The sequence below is a fragment of the Myodes glareolus genome, chromosome 5 (genome assembly GCF_982192425.1).
Source record: "Myodes glareolus chromosome 5, mMyoGla1.1, whole genome shotgun sequence".
Classification (NCBI taxonomy): domain Eukaryota; kingdom Metazoa; phylum Chordata; class Mammalia; order Rodentia; family Cricetidae; genus Myodes; species Myodes glareolus.
Window position 1 is genome coordinate 25965551 of NC_142030.1, and position 13554 is coordinate 25979104.

Genomic DNA, 13554 nt, shown 5'->3' on the forward strand with positions numbered 1-13554 from the left:
AGACTCAGCAGAATACAATCCCATGAATATCATAACCATGATCATCCTGAAGTAGACCACATCAGGGTGGGCTTGGAAATAGACAGAGCCCAGTCTATCTCCCAGGCCTGCTTGTTTCAACCAGTTCATTCCAAGTCAGTTATTTACTTGCCTGAGCTTTTACAGTGAATATCTAAGGCTTAGAAAAGGAATGGGTCAGGGCTCACCACATGTCACCATGCTGGACTGCTCTGGTAAGAAAGATAACTGAGTTCCCTTCAAAGGTGAGGTGTATATCATTTCCTTATTTTAAAGCCACTTGACTGTAACCAAAAAACAATTTTTTAATTTGAAATGAAATTGTCGACTATCTTAGTGTTGGCTTTAGATCCATTTTATTTTTATAATTTGTTTTAGTTTCAAAGGGCTGAGGTTATGAATGATAGCACACCTGTTTGGTGTGTTTATTTTTCAACTTAGAGTCTTGAAGCTTTTTAAAATTTATATGTGAATCCTTCAGTGGGGAATTTTGCTTAAAGTTGAATCACATATAATATGCCTGACTCCTGATAGACAAAATACAAGGCCCCTCCAACTATAACATGTGTATCCAGATCACACCTGGGTGGTGGCCTCAGTGCCATGTAATTCCTGCCCAGTTAATGTCCACTGACAGGCACACTGCTTTAGCATGAATCAAGCAGAGGTCAGGGACTAGTGAGGGGTTTCTAATTGAGCATCAGCATCTGTATTTGGGGGTACACTTACAGCTGGGCTCTGTGAATAGGCAGCTAACAATATAAATAGCCTAAGTAGTCCACATGGTGTTGAGGTAAAGCCCAAAGAGGCATAACTAAGGTAGAGGCCTAACTCTGTATCCTTCACCTTCAAGTGCAGCTTGGCCAGAGGAAACTGGTGCATTAGGTTTGCAGACTAAGAAATTTCTATATCCCTCTGGTTCAGACTCTCTCCTAAGGTGAAGGTCAGCCTGAGGAAGCCAAGTAGGAAGGCCAGCAGTGTGCTCTTCCTGTGCACAGAGTGGAAAGAAATACTTAGAGTTTGTTTTTGAGATTCCTCAGAAGTTAAAGCTCTTGGCCCTTGGTAGCAGCATTCTCTGGGTCTTCTTGGAAGCCCAGCTCTGACCCTTAGCAGGGCTGTCCTCTAGCATGACTCTTTCTCTTTCTTCTGTCCAGATCAACACCAGTTGCCCAAAGAAATGTACCATGGGAGGTACATTTCTGCCTGGCAGTGGTGACAGGGCAGGAAGCCCTTTTTTTCAAGAGCCTTCTAACAGGCTCCTTGTGTCTATACAGTGCCTGAGAGGCCTGTGGAGTTGAGGTTAAGTGTAGACAGGCAGCCCCTAGTGCCTTAGCACTAGGAGGTCTGACTATAGGAGGATAGGAAAGAAAGCCATGCTTCTCAGAAGTGCATGGGAGACTTGCTTTGGCCATTCCAAGCTTTTCCTTGACTTCGGATCCTCACAGCTGCCAGGGGAAACTCATGGGCATTAGGAGGTTGTAAGAGACTGAAGTTGAGCTCCAGAGACCCCGTAGCCTCTGCTGACTGGAACCCTGTTGCTCTGTTAGCCTCTTACATTTTGACCTGTGTGCTGAGCTCTCTAATGCTGAAGCGCAGTGGCTTATCTTCTCTCTCTGGTGAGGTGAGAAAGGAACGATTCTTATATATAAACTGAATTTCAAGCAGACTATATAAGCACAGCTTTTAAAGATTATGAGGTCAAGAGAAAACTGGGATAATAGTCACATTCTTGGAGTAAAAGAAGAGATCTCATAGTCACAAAGGAAAAGAATTAAAAGTTAAACATAAAAATAAAAAAATCTCACTATGTTAAGAAAACCACCTTGAACAAAGGACAGACGTCCATGCAGGCTGGAGGAAAGGATCACTGCACATTCCCAGCTGTTAAGATTGCTATCGGAGCTAGGTGAAGGGCTCAGAGCTCCCAGCTGCTTGGGAGGCTGAGGCGGAAGGATTCTGAATTTGAAGCCACCCCGTTAACTTAGATATTCTATCTCAAAATAAAACAAAAGGTTGTCTGCTGTGGTCCAGGAATAGAGGGGAGAGCTGTGACGTCTAAAAGATTCTAGGGAAGAGACAAACAGCTCATGAGGTCACAGCTCATGAGGAAAGGGACACTCTGGCTCTGCCACCTGCTGCTTTCTAAGTCCCATCAATGCCTAATAGATTGCGTGTCATGGTGGCAGCAGTGTTCCTGTGAGTTGCGAGGGGTTATGTGCTGCCTCCATCTGGGCTTGTTTACCAAAAGACCCGTGGACTGCTGTCATTCAGTTAATTTCTTATCTGTGGGAGGTGGGGCTAAAGGTTTTGGCGAGTGTCTCCAAACCACATGATTGTTTTGTTACATTTTTTTTTTTAAAAGATTTTTAGTATTTCATGTGTCTGAGTGTTTTGCTAACGTGTATGTATGTGTACCGTGCCTGTGACTGGTGCCTGAGGAGGTTAAATTTCCAGGAACTGGAGTTACCAATGGTTGTGAGCCATGTGAATCAAAACTTAAGTCCCCTGGAAGAATAGCAAGTGTTCTTAACCACCGAGTCATCTCTTTCTCCACGATTGTTTTGAGTGCAGAAGCAATTGACTATGTTCTGAGAGGACCAAGATCAAGTGCTCGAGTGTAGCTCTACTGGTTTATAGTCGTAAAGCTGGAGCGTTTCTAACACCTTCCTCCTGTGTTTGCTTGTTTGTGTAACTGCTTCTTGTATGGTGGCGGGAGGAGTCAATGAGCCAGGACCTACCTAGTACTTTAGTACCTAGTACTTTAAGTCACACTGACTGCTGTGTTAGCTGTTAATGTGAGTGAGGACTGGTTCTTGCCGAACACCTTGCTATATCTTTCTAGTGACCCTGGGGCTTTGTTGTGCTACTGTGAATCTGGGAGGCTTGAGCACAGGAAAAGGACATTCTTCCTTCCTTTTTTTTTTTTTTTTTTTTTTTTGTTGTTGTTGTTGTTTGCCTCTGCCTCCCGAGTGCTAGGATTAAAGGCATGTGCCACCACAGCTGCTTAGTGTCTTTGAAGAAACATTTGACCTGAGAGAAGGTGGAAGTAGTCGTTCCTAAGGAAAGTTGGTGCTGCAGAGTCACGTATTCTATTAGTCAGGGCCTCTTTTTTTCCCAAAAGAATCAGGATTTCTTCCCTGCCACACCCTCTCTTGGGAGCCCCAGACTCGGTGAGGAAGCTGCTGACTCCCCCAGCCAACCCTTGGCTTTGTTGGCCCCTGGGCTGCAGCCCACTCAGCCAGCGCGTGTGCAGACTTGCAGTGTTTTTGAGGAAACGCTCAGCTCTCCATACATCTGAAAACAGTTCCCTTTCTAAACTTCTTTTTTTTTAAAAAAAATTTATTTTTGGTGTACAGTGTTCAGCCTGCATGTACACTTGCACGCCAGAAGAGGGTGCCAGATCTCGCTGATGGGTGTGAGCCACCATGTAGTTACTGGGAATTGAATTGAACTCAGGACCTCTGGAAGAGCAGCCAGTGCTCTTTTTTTTTTTTGGATCCTCAACCAATGGCAATTTTTTTTTAAAGTTTATTAATTTATAAAAGTTTCCATTTCCGCACCTCCTCCCAACACCCTCCCACTCCCCCCACTCCCTCTCCATCCCTAAGAGCTGTCAGGGTTTCCTGCCCCGTGGGAAGTTCCTCCCCCTCCCTCCAGGTCCAGGAAGGTGAACCTCCAAACAGACTGTATCCCAAAAATCCAGTATATGCAGAGGAAACAAGTCTCAGTGTCATTGTCAATGGCTTTTCAGAAAGACCCCGTGCCAGCCACATTCAGAGAATCTGGTTGGATCACATGCTTGTTCAGACCCAGTCCAACTGCAACCAGTGCTCTTAACCTCTGAGCCATTTCTCTAGCCTCCCCCCACCCCAATCTTCTTAATTCTAGGTTCTTAATTCTCCCTCCTCTAGTTGTTCTCTATCTAGAAGCTGTGTCCTACTTGTTGCCTGCAGGCTGTGTATGGTCTAAGATAGCTATGAATGCAACCCAGCACTTACTTAAACTTACTTAAAACATTATGAGATGCTTTTTATGATTGTATTGTTGTTACTTGATTATGCAGTTCTCAAGTATGAATTTTGTTGGTGACAGTGTCTTAATTGCAGTGTCAAAAGATGGGCCACTCCTGAGATCTGAGATCTAGAGCTGACCCTGTAGGAATGAAGTGAATGGATAGCAGGGACTGTGCAATTCCAGTGATGGGCAGATGGACTTCTAACTGCAGGGTTTGTGTCTCCACAGGAAATAAATGGCATCACTGCAGCACTGGCTGAAGAGCTCTTTGAAAAAGGTACATAGCCATTGACTCTTGAAATGCTGGGGGCATTGCCTAGTGCCCAGGGTGGCACTGAGTTTATATTAGATCCTAGCCACCTCCTTAAAGGTGTCAAGTCCTTGTCCCTGGTCCCCAACCAAGTCTACCCACTACTTGCCCTGTAGGTGAGGATCCTTCATGTTTAAGATTCTTTATCATAATTTTATTGTTGCGGGGTATGTGTATGTGGGCACATGTGTCACAGCACACATGTGGAGATAGAGGACAACTTGGTAGAGTCAGTTCTCTCCTTCCGCCTTTATGTAGGTTCTGGGGATCAAACTCAGGTAGCCAGGCTTGTGTAAGGTGAGTGCCTGGGACTCACCTACGTCTCAGGATCTATTCCCGAATCATGCGGGGTGTTGAAAGGTGGCTGGCATGCTGCCATCTTGAACCTGATTTGTCCTTGCTTGAAAGTGTTCAGATCGCAAGTAGAAGCCAATCTTGGGTCGTGTTCATATTAACAATTAACAGTAGTAGAATGAGCACTCCCCGCCAGCAGGCTTACATTTAGCATCTTACTGCCTTCCCTGGGGTAAAGGTAAGGGTACTAGTGGTCAGAGGATTGGAAACCTGCTGAAAGGAGCAATTTAAGGTCTAAACACTTGCATCTTAGGTCTATAACTGACCTTAGTCTCTGCATATTAGAGGGTGCGGGGTAGTTGTGACACCTAGAGTACTGCCTCTCCCAGCCTCCTCTTGGCTCAGTGCCTTAGGTCTCCACTCCACCTCACCCTTCAGGAGGGCTCCCCAGTTGCACAGCCCTTCCCTTCTCTCTCATCATGTGTCCAGGATTGCCCTGTGCCTGGTGTGAGCTCAGAAGGGCTACTCCTATGTACCTAAGACTGTAGCTTCGCATGGTGGGTGGGGTGGATGCTTGTCATAGGTGCTTGCTGCATGCCTGTTGACTGTTGGCTTGGTGCCTGTCTCCCCTGGCTGTCCAATAGGCTGGGACTGGACTGGGGCTGGGCGCTCACTCTTGAACTTGACTGTTGCAGGAGAACAGCTTCTAGGAGCCGGTGAGGTCTTTGCCATCAGGCCCTTGCAGCTCTATGCTGTCACGGAGCAGCTACAGCAAGGAAAGCCTACTTGTGCCAGCGGTGATGCCAAGACTGACCTTGGGCACATCCTAGACTTCACCTGTCGCCTTAGGTACCTTAAGGTACAGTTACAGCAGCGTAGTTGTAGAGCATCTCTCAGTTGGCTCTCTTGTCTGACAGCTCACCAGCTGGCAGTGTGTGAAGGAGACCAAGACTGGGGGCTCTCAGTGGATGAAAGTCACCTTGTGTTGTTGCTACTGTGTTTCTGCCTGTGAGCACCAGGGGGCATCGTGGCCCATTGTCTGAATACAGTTGAAGCGGTCAGAGCTTTTGAGTTTGACAGCTGCTGCGGCCACATTCACCCAAGAGCGCAGAACGGGAGTTCACTACAGCACCCCTAATTTAAATCCATCTTTGACCTCAGGTTTCTGGCACAGAAGGACCTTTTGGGACCAGCAACATTCAGGAGCAGCTCCTGCCCTTTGATCTTTCTATATTCAAGTCTCTTCATCAGGTAGAGGTAAGGCCCAAGCTTGCCCAGCAGTGTCTTGCTCTGTTGTCTCTTTGCAGGGAATGGTGATAGCAAGTGGTAAGGCACCATTGCTTTCATATTTGGCAACATGTTGGCAAATTCTATCCAAGGAAATCAAGCCAGAAAAGGGGAAAGCCAGAAAGGGACCTTTTCTGTTCTTAGCTAGTTTGCAGTTAGCTGGTTTGCAATTCTCCAACCCTATTGTAGGCAGCAGTGGTATTAGAGACTAGAACCGCAGAACTTAGTTCCCTGCAGCCTCTCATGGAGTCAGGACCATGTGTTATTCAGTAGAAGTCACAAAAATCATCCTAAGGCCAGACAGAGGCAATTCCAAGACTTTGTTTTCCCAGTCAAGAGCACCCATCCCTAAGAAGAATGCTTTATATTACTTTCTACTGAATTCTGGTTTCTAACACTAATTTTGTTGTCATTTTTTAAAAGAAAGGGGAGTCAGTAATGAACAATAAAAGCTGTTTTTTATACAATAAAACCACATGTTTCCTGAACTTGGTTTTTGTCTTCAGCTCTACCCAGTGCCCATGTATTCTTGACCAAGTCTCCCCAACTTTTCTGTGAAGTATGGATGCTTTTGTTCTCAATTTTACAATTGAGAAAACTGAGGCATGGGAAAATGAGAAAGTTAGGCCAGGATATTGAATTTGAATTCCAGAAGTCTGCTTCCATTGACCTGTATTACCTGAGGCCAGAGGGTCAGGCTGGGTAAGCAGGAGAGATGCTCCATGTGCTGTGGCTGCATGCCCCTTGTACTCCATAACTGATTCCCAAATCCTACCTTTTCTGTTTCCTTGGCAAGCTCCCGGTAGCCCTTAACCACAAAAGTGGAATTTGTGACTTATAAGGAGCCTGAGCGTCCATTTTTGAGGCAAAGTTTCTCTGTGTAGCTGTCATGGAACTCACTATATAGATCAGGCTGGCCTCGAACTCACAGAGATCTGCCTGCCTCTGCCTCCCGAGTGAGGTCTAAAGGTGTACGCTAGCATGCCTGGCTAGATGCCTTTCTTACTAGATACTTAAAATATTTATCTGCCACTGAGATGCACTGGGGAATAAAAGAGGCCAAGTTTTGAGTCATCTTTTATCTAGGAATTTGAGCTTGCCTGTGGGATGAACATCTAGTTCCTGGGGTTTCTGAGGGGCCAGAATGCCATTTCTGAGACACAGCTGTTGTTTGTTCCAGATAAGTCATTGTGATGCTAAGCATATCCGAGGGCTGGTCACCTCCAAGCCAACATTAGCCACACTGAGTGTCAGATTCTCAGCAACCTCAATGAAGGTGAGCTCTGCCTTTGTGTTTATGCTGGGGCCTGTCCCTGGGGGGCATAGCCTTTTTCGGAGGAAGGATGGAACTTCCTCCGAGCCCAGCCAGCACTGGCTTAGCCCTCATTTGTATCTCATCCTCCCTGGACGGGCAGAGGAAGGTAAGGTGTAGAAGGGCTGGACCCTGTTCGGACTGAGTAACAGAAATAGCCCAGCTGTTAAGGTAGGGAGTTTCTTTTACCATTATATGGATGCCATCATAATAATATTTAAGTCCTCCTTCGGTATAGAGATGGTATATAGTAGCATATTTTGTGACTTCTGATCAGGATTTGGGTTTGTTGAAAATACTTTCTCTTGAGGCCACTGACTCAAAGGAAGAAACTGTACAGAGAGTTGAGTGTAGCTGTCTTGTCCTCTGGGAAGTACTTCCTGCCATATAGCTGAAGGAACTCAGGATAACCCCATATGAGATGTCTTATAGACATCAAAAGTCAACCAAGAAGAACTGCCTCCCTCTCCTGTGGTGACTGATGCCCTGTGCTGCTGCTCTTGTCTCGGTGATAATTCTCTCCCTGGGAAGTAATGGTTAAGGGATTTGTTGTCCACATTGGAGACCACTCTGAAAGCATGGTTGCCTAGCAACATCATTAATTCAGACCTTCAACTTCTGAAGATTTAAGCCAGGAAAGATATCACTTGTAGAGCAGAGGCCCGGGGGGACTTAACTAGCATTTGTTCCTGAAGTCACAGGACCAGAACATATTCCACATCTTTCAGTTATTTCACAATCACTTTAAGACACATAAAGCAAAGCCCATTTTTAATGCAAGCTCATTTCCACATGCTAAATATGCTCTAGTGCTTCCTTAAATTTTGCAACGATAGCATGTTCTACTTAGTGTTGCGTGAGGGCTCAACAGATGTTCTCATGCAGGAAGTCCTTGTTCCTGAAGCCTCAGAATTTGATGAGTGGGAGCCTGAAGGCACAGCCCTTGAAGGCCCTGTGACTGCTGTCATCCCTACATGGCAAGTGTTGACCACTCTAGACCTGAGCCACAACAGCATCTCTGAGATCGACGAATCTGTGGTATGTGCATGCAGCAACCTCCCAAGGCTTTCAGACCTTCCAGGCCCTAGGAATAGCTGTTATATTTTATTTTTTCTGAAGGCCCACCCCCCACCCAAAAAAAATCTATTGAGTGTTCTACATATTATGTGTAGTCTTTAAGTTGAATTTCAAAATGAGAATGTTTTAAAATGGTGAGTTAATACATGAAACCAAGTGAAGTATACGAATTATGTATGCATTTAATATAACCAAACCATGGTACATGATAATTCCTTCTAAGGAATAGCAGAAAACTCATTGCCTAGAATACAGGTATGCCTGTGTTAGAGCGACATCCCAATGGTCTTAAGAGTGTGATTCTTTTTGTGATCCTGTGGGGGAGGACAGGGTAAAAAAAGGACAGGTTCCCTTGTTTTAGGAGGACATTACCATGTGTTACCATGTGAATTACTTAAGCCAGTTATTCTGTCCAAACAGTGGATTCCTTTGGATTTCTGCTGAGTGGGCAGTGGGAGGTGTCAGTGACCCTGCAGATAAGCCAGCCTGAAACGTGTGTTTAGCCACTGGGTACACGGACTGTTTAGGGTCCCGCCTCCTTGAGTAACACCGGACATTCTTTTCTTTCATAAGAAACTGATCCCAAAGATTGAGTACCTGGACCTGAGTCATAACGGAGTGCTAGTTGTGGACAACCTACAGGTAATGTCTGCCCACTAGCTCTCTGGGGCCCTGCTGTCCTGATGGAGAAGCATTGCACCCTACGGGGTGGCAAGCATAGGTGCTGTGGGCTTCCTCTTGGGTTTCCAGGGACGCAGATTGTTTTAGTTCCAAAGTGTTCAAAAAGCTGAATATGTACAGAGTGTTATGATGATAGGCAGACTGAGAATTCAGTGCCCACCCCTGACCTCTCTGCAGGGGATACCATGAGACTATGGCATGTGGAAGAGGGAAGAGGGACTTCCCTTCCCAGTGATTGTCAAAAGACTTGTAAACCTGCCTCACAGAACTGGTCCGATTGGTCTGAAAGGGCACAGTGACCTCTCTGGAGGCCTAACCTGTGCTGCCACTATGTTTCTCCTGCTATTTCAGCACCTGTACAACCTCGTCCACCTTGACCTGTCCTACAACAAGCTCTCCTCCCTGGAAGGCGTGCACACTAAACTGGGCAATGTCAAAACCCTAAACCTAGCGGGCAACTTCCTAGAGAGTCTGAGTGGCTTGCACAAACTCTACTCTCTGGTTAATCTGGACCTCAGAGACAACAGGATTGAGCAGGTGAACCCCTGAGACCCTTGGAGATCTGGGATTGCTGGGCCTTGTTTGTTATCTTAAAAAAAGAAAACCAATAGGATTCTGTTCACTTAAAAGAAACCATCAAGTGTGTAGTCTGTTGCTGAGTTGTTAAAAGAAGGGGCTAAATGGCACTTTTGTCTTGCAGTTGGAGGAGGTCAAGAGCATAGGCAGCCTACCATGTCTAGAGCGTGTGGCCTTACTGAACAACCCTCTGAGCATCATCCCTGACTACCGGACCAAGGTGCTCTCCCAGTTTGGAGAACGAGCCTCTGAGGTAAGCCCCAGAACCACCCGCAGAGCCCAGAGACTGGCAGGATGAATTCCAGTTCTGTATAAGCAAAGCAAGGCCCTCGTCTGCATCAGTTGTGTGTTCCCTAGCAGGCTTCATGTGTGCCAGATCTTCGGGCCAAGAAGGCTCCAGGAACACATAGGCACAGAGGGATTGTCTTCAACTTTTAAAAAATACATTGGAAACTGGGCAGTGGTGGTGCACGCCCTTAATCCCAGCACTCAGGAAGTTCAGAGGCAGGCGAATCTCTGTGAGTTCGAGGCCAGCCTGGTCTACAGAGTGAGTTCCAGAACAGCTAGGGCTATACAGAGAAACTCTGTCATAAAAAACCAAAACAGAAAAAAGAAAAAAAATACATTGGATATTTTAAGACAAGGGGCCTAGAATAAGATGTCTAAAATTATGTGTAATATTTTTATTTAATTTATGTAAGCTTCCTAAAATTATCAATATAGCCTTAAGATTTTTTTTTCCTTTACTGGATCAATCCAGTTCTGTGCCTGCTGTCTACTGGCTATAGCAGACAGTACAGGTGCCACCATGCTAACCAAGAAGGTCCTTACCCCCAGGTATACTCCTTTCCCTTGATCTCCAGCCACTTTGTCTCCATTCCCATTCTCCCACCAGTTCTTGGGACCTATTTCCTCCAGATCCCTGGCCAGAAGATAACTGTGGCTCTGTTTGCATCTATCTCCAGCCCTTCTCTGCCCCCACCAAGTGCCACTTTGTCCACATTGTCACTAAGATAATTTACATAAGATGTTATCTCTTGCTGGAGATAATTGCTTATACTTGTAATTCCAGAATTCAGGTTCTGAAGCAAGAGGGTTGCCCAGAGTTCAAGACCAACCTGGGTGACAGAGTGAGACTCTGTCTCAAAACAGTAAATAAATAAATAAAAGATCTTCCCTTTTTTGACTCCAGAGCTGGAAAGCCTCCCTGATTCCACCTGCCCAAAGCTTTTGGACTATCCTTCATGTGGCTTTTCTGCTTGCATGCTAAGCCCACAGCTCTCCAGAATGGGACTCCTGCCTTCTCCCACCCCCTATTATCTTTGCCCACTAGTCCCTTGTCCAGAAGTTCTCTTCTTGCTCTTTGACAGTCAGTTCCGTTTGTGTTCTGCCTATAAGTAGGAACTCAGTATATTCAGTCCCCAAGAGGCTGCTGCCTCCTCTTAATGGAGAAGGACTCCTGAGATGTACTAAGCTATGTGGGACCTCCATGGGCCCTCCAAGGTAGTTCCAGGTTACTTATGTTGTGGTGTAGAGCCTCCCTTAGCCTCCAGTATCTTGTTGGGGGCCTATCGGGGTGCTTCAGCAGAATCTCACTGTTCTCTCAATATGCTTTGCCAGTTTCAATGCTGTAAGCTACCTTCTGGATTTTGTAGATCTGTCTAGATGATGCAGCAACCACAGAGAAGGAGCTGGACACTGTGGAAGTACTGAAAGCCATTCAGAAAGCCAAGGATGTCAAATCCAAACTGAGCAACACAGAAAAGAAGGTAAACATTGTAGAGTAGAGGGAGCCAGCCAAGGATGGAACTTATCTTGGGGAAACTGAGCCATGAACTCCCTTAGGGTCTCTGACCATTAACACCGCTCCTATCCCCATGAAACCTAAGGCTGGGTCCTCAGGCGGTACAGTGGTGGTACCTACTATTCGATTGTATGAGATCATTCTCAACATTCTGTGGTTGGGAGAAAGTTGACTCTTCTCCACATACCTGGCCTCAGCATTTCTGTTCTTCCTGTTCTTCATGGACTGACTCAGTACTCTTCCTCAGGTTGGTGAAGACACCCGGCTCCCAGCTGCTCCCTGCACCAGACCCAGCAGCTCCCCTCCTACTGCAGCTCCCGCCTCAGCCTCCCTGCCTCAGCCTGTCCTCTCCAACCAAGGTAATCATGAGTAGAACTTGCTCCTAGCTGAGCTGCTCAGCACTGCCTGGACGCAGGCAGTGTTAGGCTTGAGAGAGAAAGGTTGGCACTTGCTTCCTACGGGGAGGGTAGCACATTCTGCAGGCTGGCTCCTTGGATGGCACATAGCAGGGAGGTGCCTGGCCTGACTTCAGCACTGTTGTTTGCTTAGTAAGGACCCCTATCCCTTACGGGGTGTTGGACAGAGAACTGAGGCTGCCCTTTGAGCAGGCTTAGGCTGTTGGCTCATGAGGATCTGTCCCTTGCAGACAGTGTGGCAGATCAGTTCCTAGACAGTCAGGCCTTGTTACTTAACTGAGTCTGGAGCCCTTGATCCCTGTGTGGAGAGCTTGCTTTTATCATTGTGATGCCTCTGACACTCAAGGTATGGCCAAACCCCCAAATACTGCATTTATGGGACCAAGATGGGCTGTCTGTTCCCATGGAATCATGGAAGAATATCCCCTTTGATCTGCCCATTGTTTGTGAGCATTTTCAAAGGGCTTTCACCTCTGAACCCAGGCATCCGCGGAGATGAGTGAGTGAACCAGGTGCCATGAACGTGGCTGCCAGCCTGGCCCCGACGGAAGAGGGACAGGTATGCCGTCCCAAGTGGAGCTGAGGCTCGGGACACACAGGAAAGAACGCCGCCTGCCCAGGCTCCTGGAGACGCAGAAATTGGTGTGAGGTTTTGAGAAACTAGTTTGGCCCTAGGTTTTAAGAGCCAGAAATACATTTCTATTTCTTGACCTGGAGGTCCTACTGGAGGAAACTTTTCTAGAGAGGGCTAAGATCCTGGGGAAGGGGAAGTTTATCCCACTAGGGCAGTGAACTGTGGCGTGCACACAAGGAGAGCAGGGAAAGGCAGCTGTGGCACAGAACCCTCCACAGCAGTCCTGTCAGGGTGAGAAACCAGAGGTACAGAAAGACATCACTTGCTCATGTTAAGGCAGAAGCCTTATGCTCAACAGCCTGAAGTCACAAATGATATGCAGAAGAGAAGCTATGAAAATACAACAGTAGAGCTCGGTGCCAGCACATTTGACACTGACTTTGTCAAACTTTGACAAAAAAAATTATGCTTTTATTTTTTTTTTTCAATGAAAGAGGAAGAAAGTTTGAGTCTCTGTGAGGAAGTTTCTCTAACCTCTCTTCAGGTCCCCACAGTATTAGTGATACCACAGATTAGTGATAGAAAGCAAGCAACCATAGACTTCTGGGGACAGGGCCATACTAAGGTCCCAAGGCCCAGGATGTAACCTGTTCTAGCATTCGTTGAATCAGTACGTACGTGTGTGTATGTGTGTGTGTGTGTGTGTGAGAGAGAGAGAGACAGAGAGAGACAGAGACAGAGAGACAGACAGAGCGAGAGAGACATACAGACAGAGTGAGCACATGTGTGGACAGGCAAGTGAAGAATAAGGCTAAACACAGATCCTGGCTAGGCAGGAGGAATGAGTGTCTCCTCCAGGCCGCAACTGCCAGCAGCCCTCTACCTTGTGGTGGTGAAGTCTCTGCAGCCTGGGGCAAGCCTCATCTACCCCTTCCTTGGTGCCCTTTTACCCCTGGGTGCTCTGTAGTCTGTCCCCCTTTTCCCAGTCATTGGACATTGAGAGATGTTGTCACAGATTTATACCTCTTGTAAATAAACTCCAGTGGATGTCTTTGTGTGCACATCTCTTTCCTTTGGGCGAGAAATGACAAAGGTCAGACCCCTGTCTGAGGACTGCTGGTGTCCCTTATCCCATCTGCTGAGTGGCCCTTTCTGGCCAGTTGTTTGTACAGACCATGGTCCAGGAAGGAA

General features: G+C 46.7%; 1 protein-coding gene across 1 annotated transcript in view; it reads left to right on the forward strand.

Moving 5' to 3' along the window:
• The window catches only part of Nisch (nischarin), a 35400-nt gene that overhangs the window by 10065 nt on the left and 11781 nt on the right, over nucleotides 1-13554 (forward strand). Inside the window, exons 4-13 of the mRNA XM_085687733.2 lie at nucleotides 4261-4309; nucleotides 5332-5495; nucleotides 5798-5893; nucleotides 7104-7199; nucleotides 8121-8273; nucleotides 8886-8954; nucleotides 9345-9530; nucleotides 9694-9822; nucleotides 11225-11338; nucleotides 11621-11732. Coding sequence (XP_085543859.1) covers nucleotides 4261-4309; nucleotides 5332-5495; nucleotides 5798-5893; nucleotides 7104-7199; nucleotides 8121-8273; nucleotides 8886-8954; nucleotides 9345-9530; nucleotides 9694-9822; nucleotides 11225-11338; nucleotides 11621-11732 — 1168 coding nt within the window. The remainder of the gene's footprint in view (nucleotides 1-4260; nucleotides 4310-5331; nucleotides 5496-5797; nucleotides 5894-7103; nucleotides 7200-8120; nucleotides 8274-8885; nucleotides 8955-9344; nucleotides 9531-9693; nucleotides 9823-11224; nucleotides 11339-11620; nucleotides 11733-13554) is intronic.